Source organism: Condylura cristata, unplaced genomic scaffold, assembly GCF_000260355.1.
Source record: "Condylura cristata isolate star-nosed mole 26May11 unplaced genomic scaffold, ConCri1.0 scaffold00021, whole genome shotgun sequence".
NCBI lineage: Eukaryota > Metazoa > Chordata > Mammalia > Eulipotyphla > Talpidae > Condylura > Condylura cristata.
The window spans coordinates 21,936,080-21,957,932 of NW_004567122.1; the positions used below are offsets into that span (position 1 = coordinate 21,936,080).

General features: G+C 33.3%; 1 protein-coding gene across 1 annotated transcript in view; it reads left to right on the forward strand.

Moving 5' to 3' along the window:
• The window catches only part of ADAMTS19 (ADAM metallopeptidase with thrombospondin type 1 motif, 19), a 197,011-nt gene that overhangs the window by 79,559 nt on the left and 95,599 nt on the right, over window positions 1-21,853 (forward strand). The window contains exons 8-9 of the mRNA XM_004686504.1: window positions 7,828-7,933; window positions 21,622-21,762. Coding sequence (XP_004686561.1) covers window positions 7,828-7,933; window positions 21,622-21,762 — 247 coding nt within the window. The remainder of the gene's footprint in view (window positions 1-7,827; window positions 7,934-21,621; window positions 21,763-21,853) is intronic.

Sequence of the window (21,853 nt, forward strand, 5' to 3'; positions counted from 1 at the left end):
CCTAAAAGTTATCCGGCGGTGGAGCCCAGAAAGCTGCACCTTCACTATGTACTGGGAGTTTACTCTTCATTGATCCTCAGTCTTTAAAAAGTGCTCTTAATCGGCCCTCCCTGGTGGCGCAGCGGGTTAAAGCACTGCACTGAGAAGCTAAAGCCACTTCCGCATGAGTTCGATTCCCGCCTGACCCGGAGAAGACCACATGGCGTGGCAGACCTCTCCTGACCCGCCCGCTGCTCCCCTCAGCAGTGTACTTCGTCGATCTGCCTGTTCTGCTCCCCACTCTGTCTCTGGTGAATCCTCTCACCCTCCGCATCTCTGGCCTGTACCCCAGTTCTATATGGATAAATAAATAAAACTTTAAAAAAAAAAAAAAAGTGCTCTTAATCTCTCCTGACAATGATACATTGGATACAATTTTTCTTATTTTTATCATGATGACATTTGTATTTCTAATTAAATTTTTAGTGTTCTAGCTTGATTGTTTAGATATTATGTATTTTCCACTTAGATTTTCATGTAACTCTGCCATTATGTTTAAAGTGTAAACCTTATGCACACAATAGAGTAGTATTTTTAAAGTCTGAAAATCCCAGCTTTGATTTAGCATAGTTTAGTCTTTTCCAGTTATTGAGATTTCTTTTTGACTTCATTTCATGCTTTTCCCCTCCTTACTGGTTTTTGGAATAAAAAGTCTGACTTACAGGTCATTTGCTATTTAAATAATTGAATTTAGGTATCATTTTACAATTTTGGTAATTATCATATAATTACCTCTCTCTTGAAAATGTTACCATTTTTAAACAGTTAAACTCCATTTATTTCCCCCATATTGTTGCATGTATTTTAGTTCTGTATTCAGAATGACTATATTGTATAGTCATTATTTATTGTCACACATATATTCACCCTCCATGGTGTTCTTCAGTTTCTCCTGCACTTCTCTGTTTCAGTGTAGAATTATTTATTCGGCATGATGAAATTATTTCAACATTTTTAACACCAAAATCTGATATGAAGTGTGAAAGGAATAAAATGAAAGGAAGGAGCCCTTTCATTTTCAGAGATGCATTTGGGAGATGGTAACCCAATGAATGCAGATTGTAAGCTCTTTATATGTAAAATGTATTTATTTCATTATAATTATTTCTCTAGTTTTTATAGCAAAGGGCCATTTTTTCCACTTGGTTTGTAATTTTGTTTTTTTTAGTTCATCTTTAGCGACCTCCCCTGCCCCCTCATAGGAGTTTTACATTTGCTGAGTTTATAAAGTTTCTCCTCACTGTGATATTTCATTGATTTTTACTGGATTGCTAGGATTTCCCCAGTGTGTGACCAATTTGTACATTACTTTTATGGCTCTGTCCAGTGACTGTACACACATATATGATGGTGGCTTCAGTTGATTGTGAATGAATCTCTTCTGGCATATCCAGAATTTAAAGTCAGACTTCCTTGCTTTCTCTTGCATATGGGTGAAGTTTAAAGTTATTGCAAGTATATTTGAAGGTAGTAAACAGCAGCAGTTCCGGGCTTTCTGACTTACAAACGGATCTCAGTTCTCACTGACCAATACCTCTCCATGCAGATTGTTAAGATAACCCCATTATTTTGTAACCCATGCCTAATTTGATATCCAGAAATTCTTTAGCTTCATTTTTATACTTGAGAATTCTTAATTTAGCTATATCTTAACAAATTTATATATTACATATGATTTATCATCTTTTTGTATTTTTCACAGAAAGAGGTCACTATCTACCATGACCTGGAAGCATGTAGACAGCATTTTAATGTCTATATAACTTTATGCCTTATTAGATCAGAAGGAATCACTATATTTTTAAAATTAAACTTTTTTGTTAGAAGTCAAATTTTTCTGAGTATTCATTAAAATTTTACTGTTAAAAATTTTATAGCTAGGTTAGACATATAAGAGAATCTGGAAGCTTGTTTTAAAAATTTACATTTATAATTATACTCTTAAATTATGTAATTGCATGTTTATATTTCAGTTTCAAAAGCATATATCTAGTGAGCTTGTTATTGTTTTAAAACATGTTCAAAATTCAGTTTGAATGTAATCAGAGTTCACATTATCTGGGCACCATCATTATATCATTCTAAAATAATTTTTCTAGCTAGTAGATGAAACACATTTTTTTCAAAATTGCATTTTATTTAAGACTGCATTGAATCACATTTTATGTTAGCCTTTATCTCAGGGAATTCCATCTATGCCATTCCTTTAATATACTCCTTATTGAGGATAGGCTAAATACTGTGTTGCTACAGAGATGTACTATATAACTTGTACATCTAAGTAACCAAAGCTACCTATCTGTGAAAAATACCAATTTATAAGCATCTCTTGCTCAGGTCTTTGGTCAAGAATCCCTCTCCACCTTCTACTCCCTGGCTGACCTCTGCATACTCAGCACTTCCACCAGTGTAACCCCCCTTTTAAATGGGGGTCTTTTCTGCCTGGATTTTTCCTGATTTTTAAAAATTCTCCCATAATATGCTATGTATGTCTTTATGTGTGAACCTGTTATCCCTGAATATTTGTTGATTTCATGCTACTGAAGGTACTCTAACTTGCTTTCATCATTGGACTTTTGTAAGCCTCAAGTTATTGTAGGGTCCATAGGGAAATAGCTTACTTTGCAGGATACAATCATAGAATAAATAAGTTACTTAAGACTGCAAAATTTTTGAATTTAGGTAGTCTGGCCAGTTGTTAAAATCAATGGTTGAAAGTCACACTATTTACCTTTGTTTGAATACATGTATTGATCACAAAAAATCTGATTTCTTGGTTAGTTCACTATTGTAACATGTATCCTATAGAGGTTTAAGGTAATACCTGATCATCTTGATGAGATGTATTATTTCATATTGTGGGGCAGCATGCTTGTTTTCAGATGAGAGATTCTGTTGAGTCCAGGTGCATAGCTTGATTCATTGTTAGGCGAGAAATTAGGAAGTTGTTTTAGTGGTATCCTTTGTGTTTCCAGAAAATTTCATATCAAAGGAGTGTTCTATAAAGGGTCTGTATTATACCAATCTTTAAATAACAGCTGTGTTAAATCCTTTCCTCCTCTGACCTCTACCCCTTACTGTAATAAGAAACATGTGGGTTCTTGAAAGGAACTGAACAGCTTTAGCTTTTAAACAGAATAATGCAAGTCATTTAAATTAGTCATGGTTACAATTATTCTCCCTAACTTTCAAGTCAAAGAAAATCTCCTTGATGTGCCAAATGTAGGAACAATGAAATTCACATTTATCAGAGTCCCAGTTGAAGATTCTCATTTTACATTTAAGTAAAAGAAGAGTAGGAACAGGTTATTTTTGGTAGTTAAACATCTCAATGGTATGTAAGAGAGTCTATAACTGTTATTCAAATTTCGTGGACATGATTTTCATGTTTTAAGTCCCTAATTTTCCTATTATAAAGTTAATAAAACTTACATGATCTGAAACATGGAAAAAGAGGAAGAAATGTCACCCATAATCTTGCCACATAATATAATTGCTTCACCAAATTACTATAATTATTTGGTCTTTTCATCTTATGAAAATGTGGTAATATGGAATTTTTAGTATTTTTTGTTGTGATCATAAATTTATGTGCATATGTATTCATAATATCTGAATTATCTTTTCTATAAATGTATTTTTAAAAAAGATTTACTTATGTGTACAAGAGCGGGGGTATATGCCAGAGGTGGGGGGTTGAGAAGATTCACCAGAGACAGAGTGAGGAGCAGAACAGGCAGATCTATTGAAATACACTGTTGAGGGGAAGCAGTGCACAGGTCAGGAGAGGTCTGCTGTCCCAGGTGAGTCACCTCTCTGGTCTGGGATCGAACTTGTGCTGCAGCGGCTGCAGATAGCTTCTTAGTATTTATATATAAATTACAGTATTTATCACCACATATTTTTTTACATGACTAAGCAATAGTCACTGATTTCCTATACCTGGTGAGGAACTTCGTATCCTGGGAGAGGCTCCCTGTACTTCTAAATCAGAATCTCTTTTGTACAAAATTCTACATGTGAGCCTGACCCTTCTTTACTGTCATATCCATCACTGTAGTCAGTTGATCTCCTTGATGCTGGCCTTCATTTTGGAAGCTTTTGACAACTTTTCCCAACTTCTAGAGTTCATTGTGATCGTGGAAATTTCATCTTCATAGTTTTTGTTCCCCCAATGCTATTAATTATTTTGACATTAATTTTGATGACCTCTACCTCTAACCTTCTCTCTACTCTTATGGGGATATCTAGTCATGTTCAGGAATCTTCACCTCTGAAATTTTACATCTCCAAATCGCACTCTTTTACTCCTATTGCTAAGACTTTTAAATAAAGCATTGTCCTTTTTTTTCATTTATGATTCAGTTCACCTGACCACTCTATTATGCCCTCCAAATTAATATGCTCCATTCCTTACTTGTCTGACATAGTTTAACAAGTTCTAGCTTTTTTTTCACTCTCAATTTCCTTGTCAACTTCTAAACCCTTTTATTCTTCTTTTACAAAACCTCAATGCAAATGTAATCCAATTATTACTCTTCTGGTTCAGTATTAACTTGGATCTCACTCAAGTTGGGTATTAGTGTTACTCCAGACTCACGCTCTCCATTCTCAGCTAAACCATATGTTTTCTGATCCATTTACATGAAGTTCTCCCCTAGCACCTAATCACTTCTCTTTCCTATTTCCCTCAGTTGCTTTTCCAAGCTTTTGTTTCTTTTCTGAGACAGACTCTCCTGCTTTTATCTAACCTTTAATCCATCCATCAGATAACATTACTTTCATGAAAAGATCAGAAAGTAACTTCCTTAGCAAGCTATATTTTTCTTTTACAATATAATCCATTGTGAAATTATGGTCATTTTATTATTAAAATTAAAAGGAAAAACATGAGCTCAGTATCACACATATACTTAAATAGCATGTTAGAAATTCTAGCCTATGTAAGATTAAGAAAATATATAAAAATATAGAAGGGAAAATATACTGTAGGAGATAAGAATTAGAAATGTGTTGATAAACATTTTTTTATTCAGAGACAGCGTTTGAAGGTGTACAGGAGAAAAAGATGTAAAAATTATTAAAATGACTGTTTGATATCGGCTGGTTCATTTAGCAAGGAGATACATGATCCTGACCAAAAAGTCACATTAGCCAAATTTTAAATCTGTGTATGGTGATGACATTATTATAGTTATGGTGAAAGGAGTGACAAAATCTTTGGGTACTCAAAGGGAAATTTTATTCCAAACATTGTACTAATAATTGAATTTCATTTAATATTTCTGTGATACATTTTTCCTCGCATTATGTATTTTTTAAAAAATTTTGGATGCTCAAGAGAATTTTAATATTCTTGGAAAAGGAGATACTTTACTGTAATCTTCCCTCCCTCCTTCCTTCCTTCTTCTCTTTATAACATAAGTTTAATAACTCCCAGATCTTGTTTACTAGGTTTTTGTTATCTTAAGTATATGACTCATTCACTTAAAATTCACATTATGTGTAAGATTTTTAATGCATTTTATTCCATTATTTAATGAAACCAGTAAAAAGTACAGTTTTTTTATTTAATTTTAATTTTTTACCTTTATTGACATGATATTGCATCATACTAGTATATAATTTTCAGGTGTACAACTCTGAGAAACAACAAATGTGTGTGTGTGTGTGTGTGTGAATATATAACTTTTCTTCTTCTTTTCTTAGTCCCTCTCTGTTAATTGAACCTTCTTCTTAACTTCCTGATTGACCTTGACTTAACCTTAGATTAATTTAGGTTGGCCTACTGAACCAGAAGAAGAAATAAGGCTTGCCATCAAGCTGGTCACTCCTCATCTGTCCTTAGACCCATCTTGTCATGAAGTCTTTTAATGTTATTATAGATTTGAAATTTCCAAACAACCTTTTTAAATTTCTAAATAGTGAAAATAACACCTATACTCACTTTTTGACTGATATATCTTATAGTTGTATTTTTTAAATGTTTATTTCATGTTTGCTGAAGAATATATACCTTCATTTTCTTGACAGGTGATCAGTACCAGTCTTTGACATTGTACATGAAAGTTTGAATGGTGGAGATTTCAGATAAATTTCCAAAAAATATATATATTCAACTCTCCAACATTATCTCTCCTCACACCTATGGATCTCGTTATTAGACCTCTTTGGGGTTCTAAAAACGTCATAAAATCTTTCTCTTTTCTCAGTTGGAGTATCCCCACTTGGAATATCAATTCACATTCCCCCATGAGTGGTCTATAGTTCCAAAGCATGGGAAGGTGATTTGGTTTTTTATTTAAATTTCTTTTATTCAGGCCTCCCTGGTGGAGCAGGGATTAAAGGCAGTACTGTCAAGCTATTGTCAGCCACTGCAATATGTGCTCAAACCCCTGCCAGGGAAGTGACTGAAAATAGCGCAGCAGACCACTCCTGTCTTGCCTTCTGCTCTCCTCAGCAGTGTATTTCCATAGATCTGCTTGTTCTGCTTCCCACTCTGTCCACCCCCCTGCACCTCTGGCCTACACACCAGTTTAGTTATGCATACATAAATAAATCTTTTTAAAAAATGAATATTTTATACAAGAACTGGGGTACAGACCAGAGGTGCAGGGGTGGGGGCAGGGAATGAGAGGTTTCACCGGAGACAGAGTGGAGAACAGAACAGGCAGATGTATTGTAATATATTGCTAAGGGAAGCACTGGGTGGGTCAGGAGAGTCTGCCACCCCATGTGGTTCGGAATCCATCTTGTGCTGTGGTGGTATTTCGTATTGCTTCAGAGTGCGATGCTTTATCATAATTTTTACTTTTCTAGAGAAAATGTCACAAGCAATCAGCTAATATTTTCAACAAGAGTCATTCTACTAAGTTGTTATAAGAAGCAAAATAAACATTAAGTGGAAATGAGTTCAAAGTTGGGTTCAAATTTCCATGTTACCATATTTAGTAACCAGCTAAATGTCATCTCCATCAATCATTCTGCCTTCTAAGGCTTAATATTTTCATAATTACTTAAATTTTATTAGACCATGGAATTAGAGACCATAATTAGTTAAATTTTATTAGACCATGGAATTAGAGACATACAATGAATTCAATACATACTGGATATATTAATGAACTTATATGAAAAATATAAGTATTTAAATTCTTGAAATATTATAATTCTTTGTATTAAATATTATTTATTCCAGGATATATCTTAAAATCATACATAAATCTTTGATTAAAGAGCTAATCTTTGATTAGTGATTTCAGATTATATTATCATGATGGAATTTTCATTTTATGTAATCTTTTACTGCCACTATGTAGTCAAACCATATTATTAGTCAAGAAATGTTTAAACTATTTCCAGTACTCCAGATATCACAGATAACTGCATGTCATATTAATTAAAATAATATTTACCTAAATTAAGTTTCAGAATTTTATAATTCATAATTTAAGTTTGCAGTTATCCTATATGCAGTTCACTTTATTCTGTGATATTGCTGTGAATTTTAGTTCTTCATATGACTTGAATAATATTTCACATAATTACTATTTTTCTAATGCACTGTTCTATGTTGCAGGTATTCATCTATCTTACATGACATGAAATTGAAAAATATTAATGGTCTTAAGTGCCTTGTACACATGCCTTTTCTTTAAAAATGCCACCTACAATGGCTAGATTATTTAATATTTACATAATTGTGTGGAAAAACTGACTTTTCATTTCTAATATTTAGCATAAATGTTTGCATTCTGATGTGTGATAATTAATATTTATATTTTCTAGGTATAGCTTACTTGAGTGGAATGTGTAGTGAAAAAAGAAAATGCATTATTGCTGAAGACAATGGCCTTAATCTTGCATTTACTATTGCTCATGAAATGGGTCACAAGTAAGTGAAAATTCTCACTGCCTTAATTTTCTGTTTTGTATTATTAGGTTACAAGTATATCTTATACTTTTCATTTGGTCTTCAAGTTTTTGACAAGTAAGGAAACGAGGAATAGAGATCATATAAATTTAAAGTGTCTTCTGAATGTTGTAAACATTCTTGAAATGTTGACCTAAAATCTTAAGACATGATTACAGTTATCAGAAAAACATCACAGTACATGCATGATTTCACTACCCTTTTCTAAATGATATAGATGTTGCCGTAGTGAGGATAGCAGTTCAAGAAAAACATGTGATATGTGCAAGTAATGATATTGCCAGCCTATGTTTGTTAGTACCAGGTACAGAAAGAGAATGATCTGCATGGTTAAAGGAGTAATATATTTGAAGGAATTAAATTGGATATTTGAAGGAATTAAATTGGACACACAGTCACTATGCATCGTGTTGATATAATTTCATTTTTGGTCTTTCAGTCTACTATTGATTGCTCTAAAATATTAGGAGTTTGTTTTCAGAACAAAAAAATAAGATAAATATATGTAAAAATCACCATCCTGTAGGGAAAATCTGCAGTGCAATAATCTCATTCAATATTCTATCCAGGAATGAAAGGATTTAGATTCTTAACTTCAACATAATTTTCATAATTTAAAGATAACTCAATTTAATCATAATAGGTCAAACCATGTGCACTATTTGAATGAAAAATTCTGAGAATGATGTTTAGAGGCAAGAGAAAGTTGATGTTTAAAATTTTAGGATAAGTGCAATTAATTATAAATACAATTCCATATGATCAGCCTGAATACATTTTCATTAAACACTCATTAAATAGATTTAAAAGTATCCTGAATAGAATATTCAGTCTAATAGGTAATTTTACATTTTTTGAAAGCAGATATGTCCAATTAATTTCATTAGTGTGCCGTTGTATTCCTAAAAGCAGGAAGAGCTTTAATGAAAGGAACCAACCATATTACAAGTTACTTTGTTAACATGTAAAGGTTCCATCAAGAAGCTACAACTGCTTAAACTGGAAACTAAATGAGATAATTTTAAGGAAAGGCCACTTCAGCTTTATATAGCAGAAACATTGGTTTATGACCAGAACTTGGGTTGGAATGGCTAAAATGGTAGTAAAATATTATTTTATTTGACTTTTATAGAGCTGAACCCAAAATCAATAGACATGTGCCAAAGGTATGTGTAATGCTTGATGGATTCGGACCAGGACATGTGATATATGTTGAACTACTTAGTTGCTAAAAATTCCCCTTACCGGTAAGCTATGTGTGTTTCAAAAGTAGAAGCTAGTATTTCTTGTTGCTAGAGAGTGAAAGATAACCAGCAGTGAGAAAATTGGTCTCTCTATATAAACAAGTAGGTGAAAGTTCATCTAAATTATGTCCTCACCATGCAATGTAAGATATAAAGCATAATGAAAGAAAAATGTAGGAAGGATCTTCAGAAAAGTTCAGATACACAAATAGGGAAAGTCTCCATGGAGTTTATATGCTTACAGCTATAGGTTCCATGTATATATACACACAAAAGACAAAGTTTTTGGAAATATAATTAAAAACTACTTAAGTTGGAACAGTTCTTTTTTTTTTTTACCTTCTGTATTCTTGGTAACTTCTTCCAATAATTTTTCTAGTACAAGAAGAAAATTAATCGTATAATTCTTCAGCCCACAATCTTTGAATCTCAGAATTGTTCAATTTAAATTGATCAGTTCAGGAATACCTCTGTAATCAACATGAAATGGTTCCAAACAGATTTGATAATGAGTGTATTTAAGTTTATTGTATTGAATTTGAATTTGATTTCTGGAAATTCCCAGAGAAACTGTACATATACTTGGAAAAACAGAAGTGACCACAAATACTTTTAAAAAAGACTGGTCATAGTGAAAAATCTAATACTTAAAGAAAACTAAAAAGTTACTATCTTTACTAACACAAAGGGAACTGTCAACAAAATGTATTGACTTTTTTCCTTTGAGGGCTTAACTTTTTAAAAATCCTTTGTATGTAATTACATACAAAAGTCTTTTAGAATCTCTAGCAAGAAAAATAAACAACTTATATTAAGGTTGTATGATACTTGCTCAAAATTGTTTCCTCATTCTAAAGAATAACTCAGGAAATGTTTATTTTTTCTTGTAACTGTTTCAATAAGGAAATGTTTTTATTGGTGTTGATGTTTCTATACTAATGAAATATGACTAGAAATTGGGATCTTCATTAATTTACTGTGGTGACAAGTAGGTTATAAATAGGGCCACCTTAGAAATTTTTCATTTATTTGATGATTTGTTAGTAAGTAGAGGTATGCACATATTCACTATATTTTATATATGTGATCTTTATGAGCAATTTATGTTACTTTGTTCATAGGTTATTACTATGAAAGGATAAAGATTTAAATCAGCAGAGGGGAAAATACCTAAGTGGGTGCAGGAGACACTGGTGCAAACTTCCATTTACCCTCTCCCAGTGGAGTTGTGTAGACTTTACTCAGTTCTCTCAGTCTTGAGTAAAGTCAGAGGGCATTAGCAACCAGAGATGCTCAGCTAAGCCTGGGTGTCTGGCTTTTTATTGGATTTTGAGCAGACAAATGCGGTTGACTGCCTCTAAGATCTCCATCCCTTTAGAGGTCAGTTGACTATGAGTTGATTGTTAGCATGAGTTATCAAATATGTTCAAGGGGCCCCAGGTAAACAAATATTATCAGGCAGGATATTCTAAGAGCTTAGAGTTTACCTTCTAGGAGCCAAGCAAATATAAAATTTTTCTTTGAAATGTACAAATTTTGGGCCACCCAGACTTGTAAAGTTAACTCTTTACTGCGCAGTTGCACAGTAATTTTAAAGTCATAAAATCTCACACTTAGAATAAGTTGTTAAAGCATATATGATAGAAACAATGTTATTAACAGATGTTGTGCTAAGTACTATATATTACTATCTAATCCAGTTTCATAAAAAGTGTTATATTACACATGGAGAAACAAACTAATAGATTAATTTTTACTCAGGAATTTTTTTGATGTTGAAAACCTTCTATTTTGCTCAAATATTCTGAAAAGGTTTTTCTAGTTCCTTTAGCTACTTTAGTCTTGTTTTTGACCTTGATTTTTTGGTAGTCAGACCTTCTATTTTTCTTGGTATCTTTTCAGCTTACAAATATTTTCTCATTCTAAGATTAGGGAAAACATTCTGTCTTCTCTCTCCCTTTCTTCCCTTCCACCCCCATAACACCTGACACTAGAAGGCCATCTACTCAATTTTTTTAATATTCGATTTTCTCATGAACTGCTCACTAAATCCTGACTATTGAAAATCGATGTCTTATGAAGTAAGGAGCTATATTAGAATGTAATATATTGTCTGCTTCACTTAAAAAGTGTTGAAATAGAAAACAAATGTCAATTGATCTAAACTGTGTGCTTGGTGATGTAGGAAATTTACATTCTAGCATCAGCTACTTATCTACGTCCAACTCTGTGAGAGTCCACCTAAAGGCATCCAGTGCACTGAACATTCTCTGAGTAGACCTGCCACTTATGCACTAATCCATACTAAGTCCTTATTGCATAGGAAATCTCATTTAAAGTTGAGACAACAAACTCATTTCAGTGTGAAAGTTTGTCTGTCCTTGAGTTGTATATTGCTATATTCATATATTCATCAAGTGCTTTTGTATTTAATGAATACTTTCATGATGCAGTACATTAGCAAATAAGAGTTGCTCATTGTACAAATATTCATTGCTGCTTTAGACTGTTGTGTGTACATTCATCCACATGTGCACATACCTACACATACAGACATATATATGTCACACCTTTTTCTTTAGAGTACAAATAATTCAGTCCTCTGTGTATTCCAATTAAATGTAAAAACATCCCTTTTATATCAGGTAAGCTATTACTGAGATTTGGCACCAGGATTTAGCTATTGTAAATTATATGAATTTTCAGGGAAATAATAAAAGCGTGTGTGTGTGTGTGTATATATATATATATATATATATATATATATATATATATAAATTATGCATGGAAGAAGTGGGATATGGGAGGTGAGAGGATTCACCAGAGAAAGAGTAAAGAACAGAGCAGACAAAGCTACTGAAATACACTGCTGAAGGGAGCAGCAGGAGAGACAGGAGAGGTCTGATGAGTCATGAGTGATTAAACTCATGCCGCAATGGCTGGCAATAGCTTGATAGCTCTTACATTTGAACCCCTGTGCCACCAGGGAGGCCTCAAAGATATTTCCAAAATTTACATATGTAAGTGCAAGTAACCAAAATATTCTTGGTGGAAAGTGAGGAGAATTATATAGGAATCTTGTCTAAAAATATCAAAATCTATTATGATGTTGTAAAAACTTGAATATTTATATGTAGATAGACTGTTAGCTAACAGAACAAAATAGAGTTATAAGCAGGCCCATAGATAACTTAAATATCTGATATCTGATTAAGTTACAATGGCAGATAACTAGAGGAAAGTTAACTTTTTAGAAAAACATTTTGCAATTGAATTCCACATTTATCAAAATGATATTAAAAATCCACACAGATAATTTCTAAAATTCAATTCTGCATAAAAGGTTGATATTTTGCAGATAAGCATTTTAATAGGAAATATGTAAAACTATATGTAGGACTTCCAGATTAAATAAATTTTAATTATTTTTAAAGGAGAGGCATGCCTCTGACAGAGGAATTTGACAGATTTTAGAATTTATTTTGTTCAAATTTCTTATTGTGTGATGGTATACCTTAATAAATTATATTAGACTATATAACTCAGAAGACATACATAGTAAGTATAAACATAAATAACATTAATATAGTATTGTAAACATTTCATAGTTTTAATGAGAATAACAGTATAAAGGAGTGACAAAAAGAATTGTATATTTAGAAATTCAAGGTAATCTATATATAAAGGGACCTATTAGAATATCAGAAAAAATTTTATTGGCCTATTATGAAACTATAAAAAAGTTTTGGTATTCATAGACATACGCAGTTGCCTCTTACAAGCTATGATTAAAGAAAAACTTTCACTTGTGTTGAAGATAGACAAAATTAAATAAAATAAAAATTTTAAAGATAAAATACCTAAGAATATAGTTTCAAAGGAATATACAATACTTATTAAAAAGAGAATATATAACCATGCAGAGAATAAAAAGTCATTTAAATAAGAGGAAAGTCATTCTCAATTTTGGACAGGAGCAGTCAATATTGTAAAATGACAGTTTTCTGTAAAATTTATATGATGTTCTAAGAAATGTCATTATAATTTTCATTTTTTATTATACATATAAAGTCCATATGGGAAAATCAACATAAGAAATATCTTTAAAAAATGGTGAGGAGGAGAAAGAATATATATAGTTGATAAAACAATTGTACTGGTGCTTTAATAAGCAGTGAAAAAGTCAATAGATGTGTTCCACTTAAGAGCAGAAAAGATGTGGATATGTAGCATGTGAATAAGCTATACCCACCATTAGTGGAAGTAAATGAACCATTCAATAACAAAGTAGCAAAGCTAATTGTTTGCTTTACACACTCCAGCAGAACACACCCAGTGAATTTTCCCACTTGGAATTTTTTTTATTATGTCAGATTTTGTTTCTGTCTTAAACTTTTAACAGGAAATAAATATTACTCTAGATATGAACGCAGAAATACTTAAGGAAAACTCATAATTAACTTGAAATTATAAATCCAAGGAAAAATTTACAGCAGTCAAAGATAAATCACAGTGAAAGTATTTGCTTATCTTGAAAGAGTAGTGTTTCCCTCAGTATAAAATAAGAGTGCATGTAAGTTAACATAAATAATTAAAGGCCAGAAAAATTGCAAAGGTTATAACCTTAATCACAGAGATTTATACCTCACTTATATTATTTATAAAATGCAACTTAGACCAGAATGCAATTTTACTTTTTCCTATCAGATTGGTTTAGCACATTTATCATACTTTAACATGATTAGTATAAAAAGGTAATCAAAAAGCAATAGCAGATTTTTGTATTTATGCAAGTTAAAATGCAATTTATATACATACAGTTTATTTGCAGTTAAGAATCTCATGTGGTAATTAGATTGCCTACTTTGTAAACATGTTGAAAAGGTATAATTACATAAAGTACTAACAACAATACATTTTAGAAACAGAATTTTTTGATATGGTCAAAATGCTTAGGTGTTTTTGGGTGTTGGCTTTTGGTTATTTGTTTCTGCTTTTGCTTTTGGAACTATACAGGAAGGACTGATCTATATGACTAAACACAGGTGGAGATATAGGGCTTTTCCTTTAAGTTAGCAGTTTAGATTTTCTTCAGAAGTGAGAAGCTGATGAATCAATAAATATACAAAGTTAGATTCTACAGGAAAAATTTATGAGCCACCTGCTATGTAGTTTTAAACATCCTTTGGAAGTTAAGATGAAAATGCCTTGAAACTAGTCTTTGAAGGCAATTCCATTTACATACAAACAGCTGGATTTTGTTCTTGAATAGAACCAAAGGTAGGTAGGGCCAGATTTTCACACCATTTCTACAGTCAGTCATTTTGGGATCCAGAAAAGAAGGCAGTGGTGTCCAGAATTAGAGAAGATTTATTAGTTTGGGGTAATGACTGCAAATTAGTTTGGGTCAGGGAATATAACTGCTTTGATGAAATAAAAGAAAAGTCAGTTTGATGAATACATAAATATATAGATGGCAAGATGTATTTTTACAGTTTAGTACATGGTATAATTTTTATTTACTAGATAAAATTAACTATGTGGGAATGAAATAATTAAATTATATCTCAGTCATGAATCTATATTGAAGTCTATTACAGACCTATCCAACTGTTTCTTATAAATTCTGAAGTCCTGGATTGGGGGCAGCAAATTCTACTTTGGGACTATTTAAGCTGGCAGTTCAGTAAGGAGGTAGCATATGCCCTGGATGGGAGAGTCCTTTTCAGAGTGGTGTCAAAATTTTGCCTTTTGTTTTGCATAGCTGTGTATCAGTGGATTTACTATAAGAGAAAATTTAGTGTAAAGTGAGTCAGTAAACAGAATTAAAAAAAGAAATGGAGATAAAGGCAATTCATCATCTTCTAGATCTGTTTGGGTGAGAAATATACAGTGATAACATGTGACTACAATAGACCAAAAGCAAGTAATCCTCTTTTTAACTTCTAGAAATGTTGTGCTTCTTAAAATGTTCAAAATTTTTCTCTAATTAATATTCTTTAATACATAAAATTGGTAGTGGCTACCTGTAAATTTACCATCCTCTCACTGTACCCTTTAGAATATTTTACAGAAAAATCACAAGTATCTTCCTCTACCTAACTGCTTTGGCTGAGGTTAGAAATGACCCAGAGGGCGATAAAAGAGAGGGCGATAAAAAAGAAAACATATTTAGAGAAATATACTGACTTGATCTCGAATTTCTTGTCATGCCAACATCATATTGAATGAGTTTTGGGCAGTTCAGTTTGTCTGTGCTAATTTTCTTCATCCCTTTAATAATTTTCCTCTTGCATTTATCATTTAGAGTATCACTTCTGATACTCTAATTGCATGGCATAGTGGTAGAGACATAAAATGAATGAATAATAATAATTAACTAGTAATGTAAGTGTTTTTATAAATTTATTAATGTTAGAACATGTTTATCCTTCAGTGGTAGTCCATCTCTCTGGTCATTCAAGGGATGATTCTATTTTCTTCAGATTTCACACTGCCTTGGCAGGTAATGTGCTGATCATGGAGGTTCTCTGTGGACCACTACCTTGCTGTAGTATTTATACTTTATTTAGACTCTCTGTGGTGTTAGTCCAAGTAATGAGTAGTTTTTCCATGTTAATAGTCCTTATGGAGGAGGCCTGCATTTTTCTCCAAATGCAGGTTTGGGGGTCGTAGTAGGTGGGAGAGGGAAAAAAGTCACCCAGCTAATGAATAGCCATATATAAACTGACTTTTTGTTTGTTATTTAACTTACCTCAGAAAATGTGTAATCTAGTAAAAGGCCAGCCACCTTTATTGAGCAGATCGTGTTTAGACTCATTAGGCATATTGTTTTTCTAGTTAGTAAGAAACCACAGTTCCAACCCTCCATCTCATTACGGAATGTTATGATGCTTCTGTGATTCTGTATCAGATGATATAGACATTTATTTTTATAGGTGTTGAACTAAATAATTCAAGAAATTTAAAAGAAAATATGACAGTTCTTGTTATATGAAGAGTTAAATTCTGGTGATGACAGTTTATACATATAGTATTCAAAATGTGCCATACGTATCACAAATTTAAAGGAACAGAGGGATCATGAGAAATACATGCTAGGACTTATTTGAGATTTCTTTAAGGAAAAGAAGTTCTTAAAATGTGATGTACTTCTGTAAATACAGAATTGGGTAAAGTGTTTTGAGAAGAATTAACTATAAGCTCTAATAAAAATTAGGTCAAAGCCAATCTATGGATTGTTTAAAAACAGAGGGTAGGCTCTCCCTGGTGGCGCAGCGGGTTAAAGCACTGCACTAAGAAGCTAAAGCCACTTCAGCATGAGTTCGATCCCCGCCTGCCCCAGAGGTGACCACATGGCGTGGCAGACCTCTCCTGACCCACCCGCTGCTCCCCTCAGCAGTGTACTTCACCGATCTGCCTGTTCTGTACCCCGCTCTGTCTCTGGTAAATCTTCTCACCCTCTGCATCTCTGGCCTGTACCTCAGTTCTATATGAATAAATAAATCTTTAAAAAAAAAAAAAAAAACCAGGGTAAATATTTTGTATTCACCCTATACCTGGCTCATAATTTTGCATTAAAGTCACCTATACTAGGGCCTCCCTGATGGCACAAGGCATTAAGTCTCAGCACTGTCAAACTATATACAGTCCCTGTATCATGAGTTTGATCCTGGGCCAGGGAGCTGACCCACATGGTGTGGCAGTCCTCTCCTGTCTGACCCACAGCTCCCTTAGCAGTGGATCTGCCTGAAGTGCTTTCCACTTTGCTTCTAGCAAATCCTCTCACCTCTCCACACCTCTGGCCTATACCCCAGCTCTTCTATGCATACATAAATGAATCTTTAAAAACATCACTTAGATATGTGTTAAAATGCAACTTTTCAGAATAACCTCTTTTGATCTGTTGGGATAGATCGCTGGAATCCGTATTTTTCTCCAGCCAACATCCTCACATCCTATAATTCTGACATATGCATGCGTTTCATTATTAACGTTTTTACTTTCATTGCTTGCCAAAGAAGATAAAAAGAGTTTTCCTAGGAAACTGGCTCTTTTGTTTTAATATACTCAGAACAAATTATAGTAATTAAAGCATGGTTTAATGAGGCCAAGTATTAAGTCAGAAAATCAGTCTGGCAGATCTTACAATCCAGAGGTAAAGGGAAACAACTTGTTTTGATTGACAGGAGTAGTGGTAGAAAGGGAAGTGAGGGGAAAGAAGGTAACAAAAACATAATTGACAGGACCCAGGCATCTATTAGCTAAGAGAGGGCAAAGAACAGAGTCGCAGTCCCAGTTATTAGTAAACTCCTTATGACAAGGAAGCGTATCTATCTTACTCATTGTTATGACTGTTCAGCAGTAGAGTGCCCAGCACATCTTGGGCTCTCAACAAGTGTTGAATTATTAGTGTGTAATCTATTACATATCATGTAGAAAATTCAAAAGAGATCTTGGTGGTTTTTGTTTGTTTGTTGTAGTATCTCTACTTTATTTTGACCCTATCATTTATCTTCACCTTATGCTGACTTGTTTTATGTTGCCTTTGGCTTCACTAACAGAAGTAGGTATTTAAGCTTTTGTGCAAACTGAAATGATTTAAAATATAAAAAGTAACAAAAGCATTTAATATTTCTCAATGTTGGGCATTATCCCCATGAGTACACAGTAGTGAAGTTGTGTCAACTCTGATACAGTCACTATAGTGTGTGAAAACTGTCATCTCATAGAAATATTATCTATGTCTAGCTAGAAATTGTGACGTTTCCTTTTTAAAATTATTTTTCCATAGAATATATGTGTTTTGATTGGAAATAATATACCATGACAAAATCTTGAATGCATCCAGCACAAAATAGTTTACTCTTTTAAAATATTAGTGTTTACAAGTGTCATCCTTTCCAAATTATCCCCAGAAGATGTGAGTTCATTAATGTCCTCTCCCTGACTCTTTAAACATCAAAAAGGACCATCTTCACAATCCAAATGTTTCTCCAGCTTTCCGCAGGATATCACAAAACTTCCTGGCAGGGACTTTTAAACAAGTTGAGAAGTTTTATAAGATAAAAATATTTTTTCAGTTGACTTGACAACCATGTACAATATTAGTGGAGAGTTTATTTGCCCAAGGCTCTTTGTCAAAATGAATTTAAACTGAGATTATTAAAATGCAGCTCAGTTGCACGGTGTGAACAGAGGTGTTGCTCATGTCTCACTTGGAGAATGTTTTCCATTTGATGTGTGCAATTTCGTTAAAGTGTTAGAAATATAGAGGCACATTACTTCTAAAAGAGAGGAGACATTTAAAAATTTTCACAAAATAATAAATCATATGTTTAGATGGAGGGTTTTGATCCAGAGAACGAGAAGCATTCTGGTGGTTTACAGGGCTGTGTGACCACCAGATTGTCTGCATCTGTGCCATCGCCCCACCATTACACTGACAACCCCCCTCGCTGAGAAAATAGAGGCCATAATAATAGAAACATAATGGGGGTACTGTGAGGATAAATGATATCATTATTGTAAGTGATTAATATAATGGCTGGCACAGATAAAGGCTTTAGTTGATATCTGTGAGATCACTACTAAGCAATGTCTTCTTGATAGTTCCAGATGTGTGGCAAAGTAAGAAAAAAAGAAAAAAGAAAAATCCCTGTCCCAATTTAATGATATCTTCTGTTACAAATTAAACAGCTTTAGGAAAATTTCACTAATGGTAAACAATGCTTGAATCACCAGGTTTCTGCATGGCTCTAGCTAATTCCTTACATGAGAATCAGCATCCCAAAAGGAAAATGATCATCTGGATGAGAAGTTGTAATCTTCCCAATTTGGAAAATCACATTACACTATTTTGGGAAAATGTCCAAATTGCTAAATCTTGGAAACAGTTCTTCTCCTCTCAAATGGACACATTATTTAAGAAGTTTTATTACTTCTGAAAAAGACCAGTTGCCTCTCAAAAATAATAGCATTTGTGTATGGTTTGAAAGATTGCTCCACCACAGATGGAACAGTTGAGTGTGTTCCACATGGCAGTGACTTGACATAACAGGGTCACCCAGAAACTGAGCTGCAGCCAGAATCCAGGGTGGTGGTGAGATAGTGGTGTTGGCAGGGACTTCACCAACCCTACAGTTAGAAATGCATTCAGGCATCTCATTCAATCTATGAGATTGTGCCACATGTACAGTTTCTTTTTAAATTTAACATCTAAAGCAAATTCTTGCCATTATTACTTGTTTCTTTCTCCATTCCACATTTTGCCAAAGACAGGAAGGAAACACAGCAAATTATTTCTAGTGATGTTTATCATTATGGGGTGCTTTTTTTTTTTAAAGAATTTCCTTGATTTCTTTCAGTTTGTCAGGCTTACTACCCCAATAAAAAGGGTAATCCGGGTTCTCAATAGTATTCCAGGCATTGTGCCAGGCATCTAATAACACCTTCATGTAATCCTCACCGCCAGGGAAATATACTTTTAAAATGAGGAAACTGAGTCACATTTATTTCCTTATTATAATTTAACTTCCTCTTGTCACATGAATAAAGGAAAAAATGTAGAATTAGAGCTCTTTCTGATTCTGACATCTGTTACTCTATTCTGAGTAACTGACCTGGATCACATCATCTCTTACTTTTATTCTATAACTTCTGTAACTACTGAGTATGAAAACCATTTATCCTTATCTGTCATTCTATTAATGGTTTACTACAAACCTACTTAATGATATTAACTAGACTTGGAAAGAGTAATAGGATTCATCATATAGCTGATTTTTTCTAACCCTGAAAGTGAAAAATCATATTCATTGGTGTATTTTTTGTTTTTTTCTGGGCAATTTTTAAACAGTTTTCATAGTAACAGAAAATACAGTGAATTTTAATTCTTCATAATGTTAAATGTGTCACTTTTGAAGTCACATTTTTAATCAAAATGAAGTTGTTGTGTAATACTGATAAATTTTATTTTTTTAGAAAATGTAATACCTACATTTAATTTACTGATTTCTATATCAATTCTCTTATTAATGATTTAAATCATTAATATAGTATAGATATAGTATAGATATTCTTGTTCACCTTTTTTTGATAGTAAAGATCACTTAATATATTGTCTGGATTTTTACACACTGAGAAGTAGGCATACTTGACTCTCTTGCCATGAGCTCAAGTTAGGCATGTACAAAACTAAACGACTCTGCTTCTTCACTAGTAATCCTACCTATGAATATACTAATGCCCTTATTTTAAAAATTCATAGGATATCATATGTTTTTTTTACTGAAAGAGAAGTGATTGTATGATGAGTAGGTTCAGCACTTAAACCTCATTTACAAGAGTATGATTCCAATATGCCAGGATCTTAGCAAGATGAGTCAGTGTTTAATAATAGCAAAAGAAATTGAAAGGAGTTGAAAGGGTAGGGTTTTCCCTTACCATTAAATAAAATAGCTTCAGAGAGGAAGGAATGAAGGAAGACTTGATTTCTGATTTTGCAGATTGATGTCTAACAAGGACAGACACACACACACACACACACACACACAAACACAGACAAGGTCCTCTCTGGTGGCACTGCAAGCAGCCCTCAGCTGCTTCAGTGCGAGTTTGATCCCCGTCACAGACTTCTCCTGACCCGCCTGCTGCTCCCCTCAGCAGTATACTTCATCCATCTGCCTGTTCTGCTCCCCACTCTGTCTTTGGTGATGCTTCTCACCACCCTTGTACCTCTGGCTTGTACTCCTGTTATGCATGCATAAATAAATAAACCTTAACACACACACACACACACACACACAAACAATATAGTAGAGTTCTCAAAAGTGGGTCATTTTTAAACAAACTATCACATCCTTTCAGTGACATCAAATTTGAGATTTCTAATTTAAGACAGCACATTCAAGATTCACTAGAAAATACAAAGATGACCAAGAATATCAAGATTTCCCAGGGATAGTGTGTAACAGATGATGACAAGTAGACGATGGTTTGGTCCAATGAAGCATATGGGCAAAACATAGTAGAAGATGAGTAATAATTATGTTGTTTCAGATTTGATAAAAATATTAATAAATTATCTCCAAGCAAGAGTAAGGCTCTAGTATGTTAAATAGAAACTTCTATGTATATGTTTCATATTCACTTCTATATGAGAAATATGTCAGTAGATCATTTTAATACAGGTGAGCTACATGTGATTTTTTTGTTGGTGATTTTTTTTTTATTGAATGAATATATTTAACATCAGGATAAAAATTGAAAAAAAGTCTTAAACCTAATTTTTTTTCTGACTTGAAAAACTAATTTCCTATTTTTAAACTTCGTTAGCTGTTACTTAGTTCTAGCCATGAGACATTAAATGACTTAATGTGATTCCTAATTTTAATTCTGAATCAGCATGGGCATCAACCATGACAACGACCACCCATCCTGTGCTGACGGTCTCCATATCATGTCTGGAGAATGGATTAAAGGACAAAACCTTGGTGATGTTTCATGGTCTCGATGTAGTAAGGAAGATTTGGAAAGATTTCTCAGGTACCAAGGTCGCTTGCTGTTGTTTCACTGTAAATGTGCATGTTTCCGCTACAAACCAAGAAAGGTAATAAACTAGATTCTGCCACAAAGC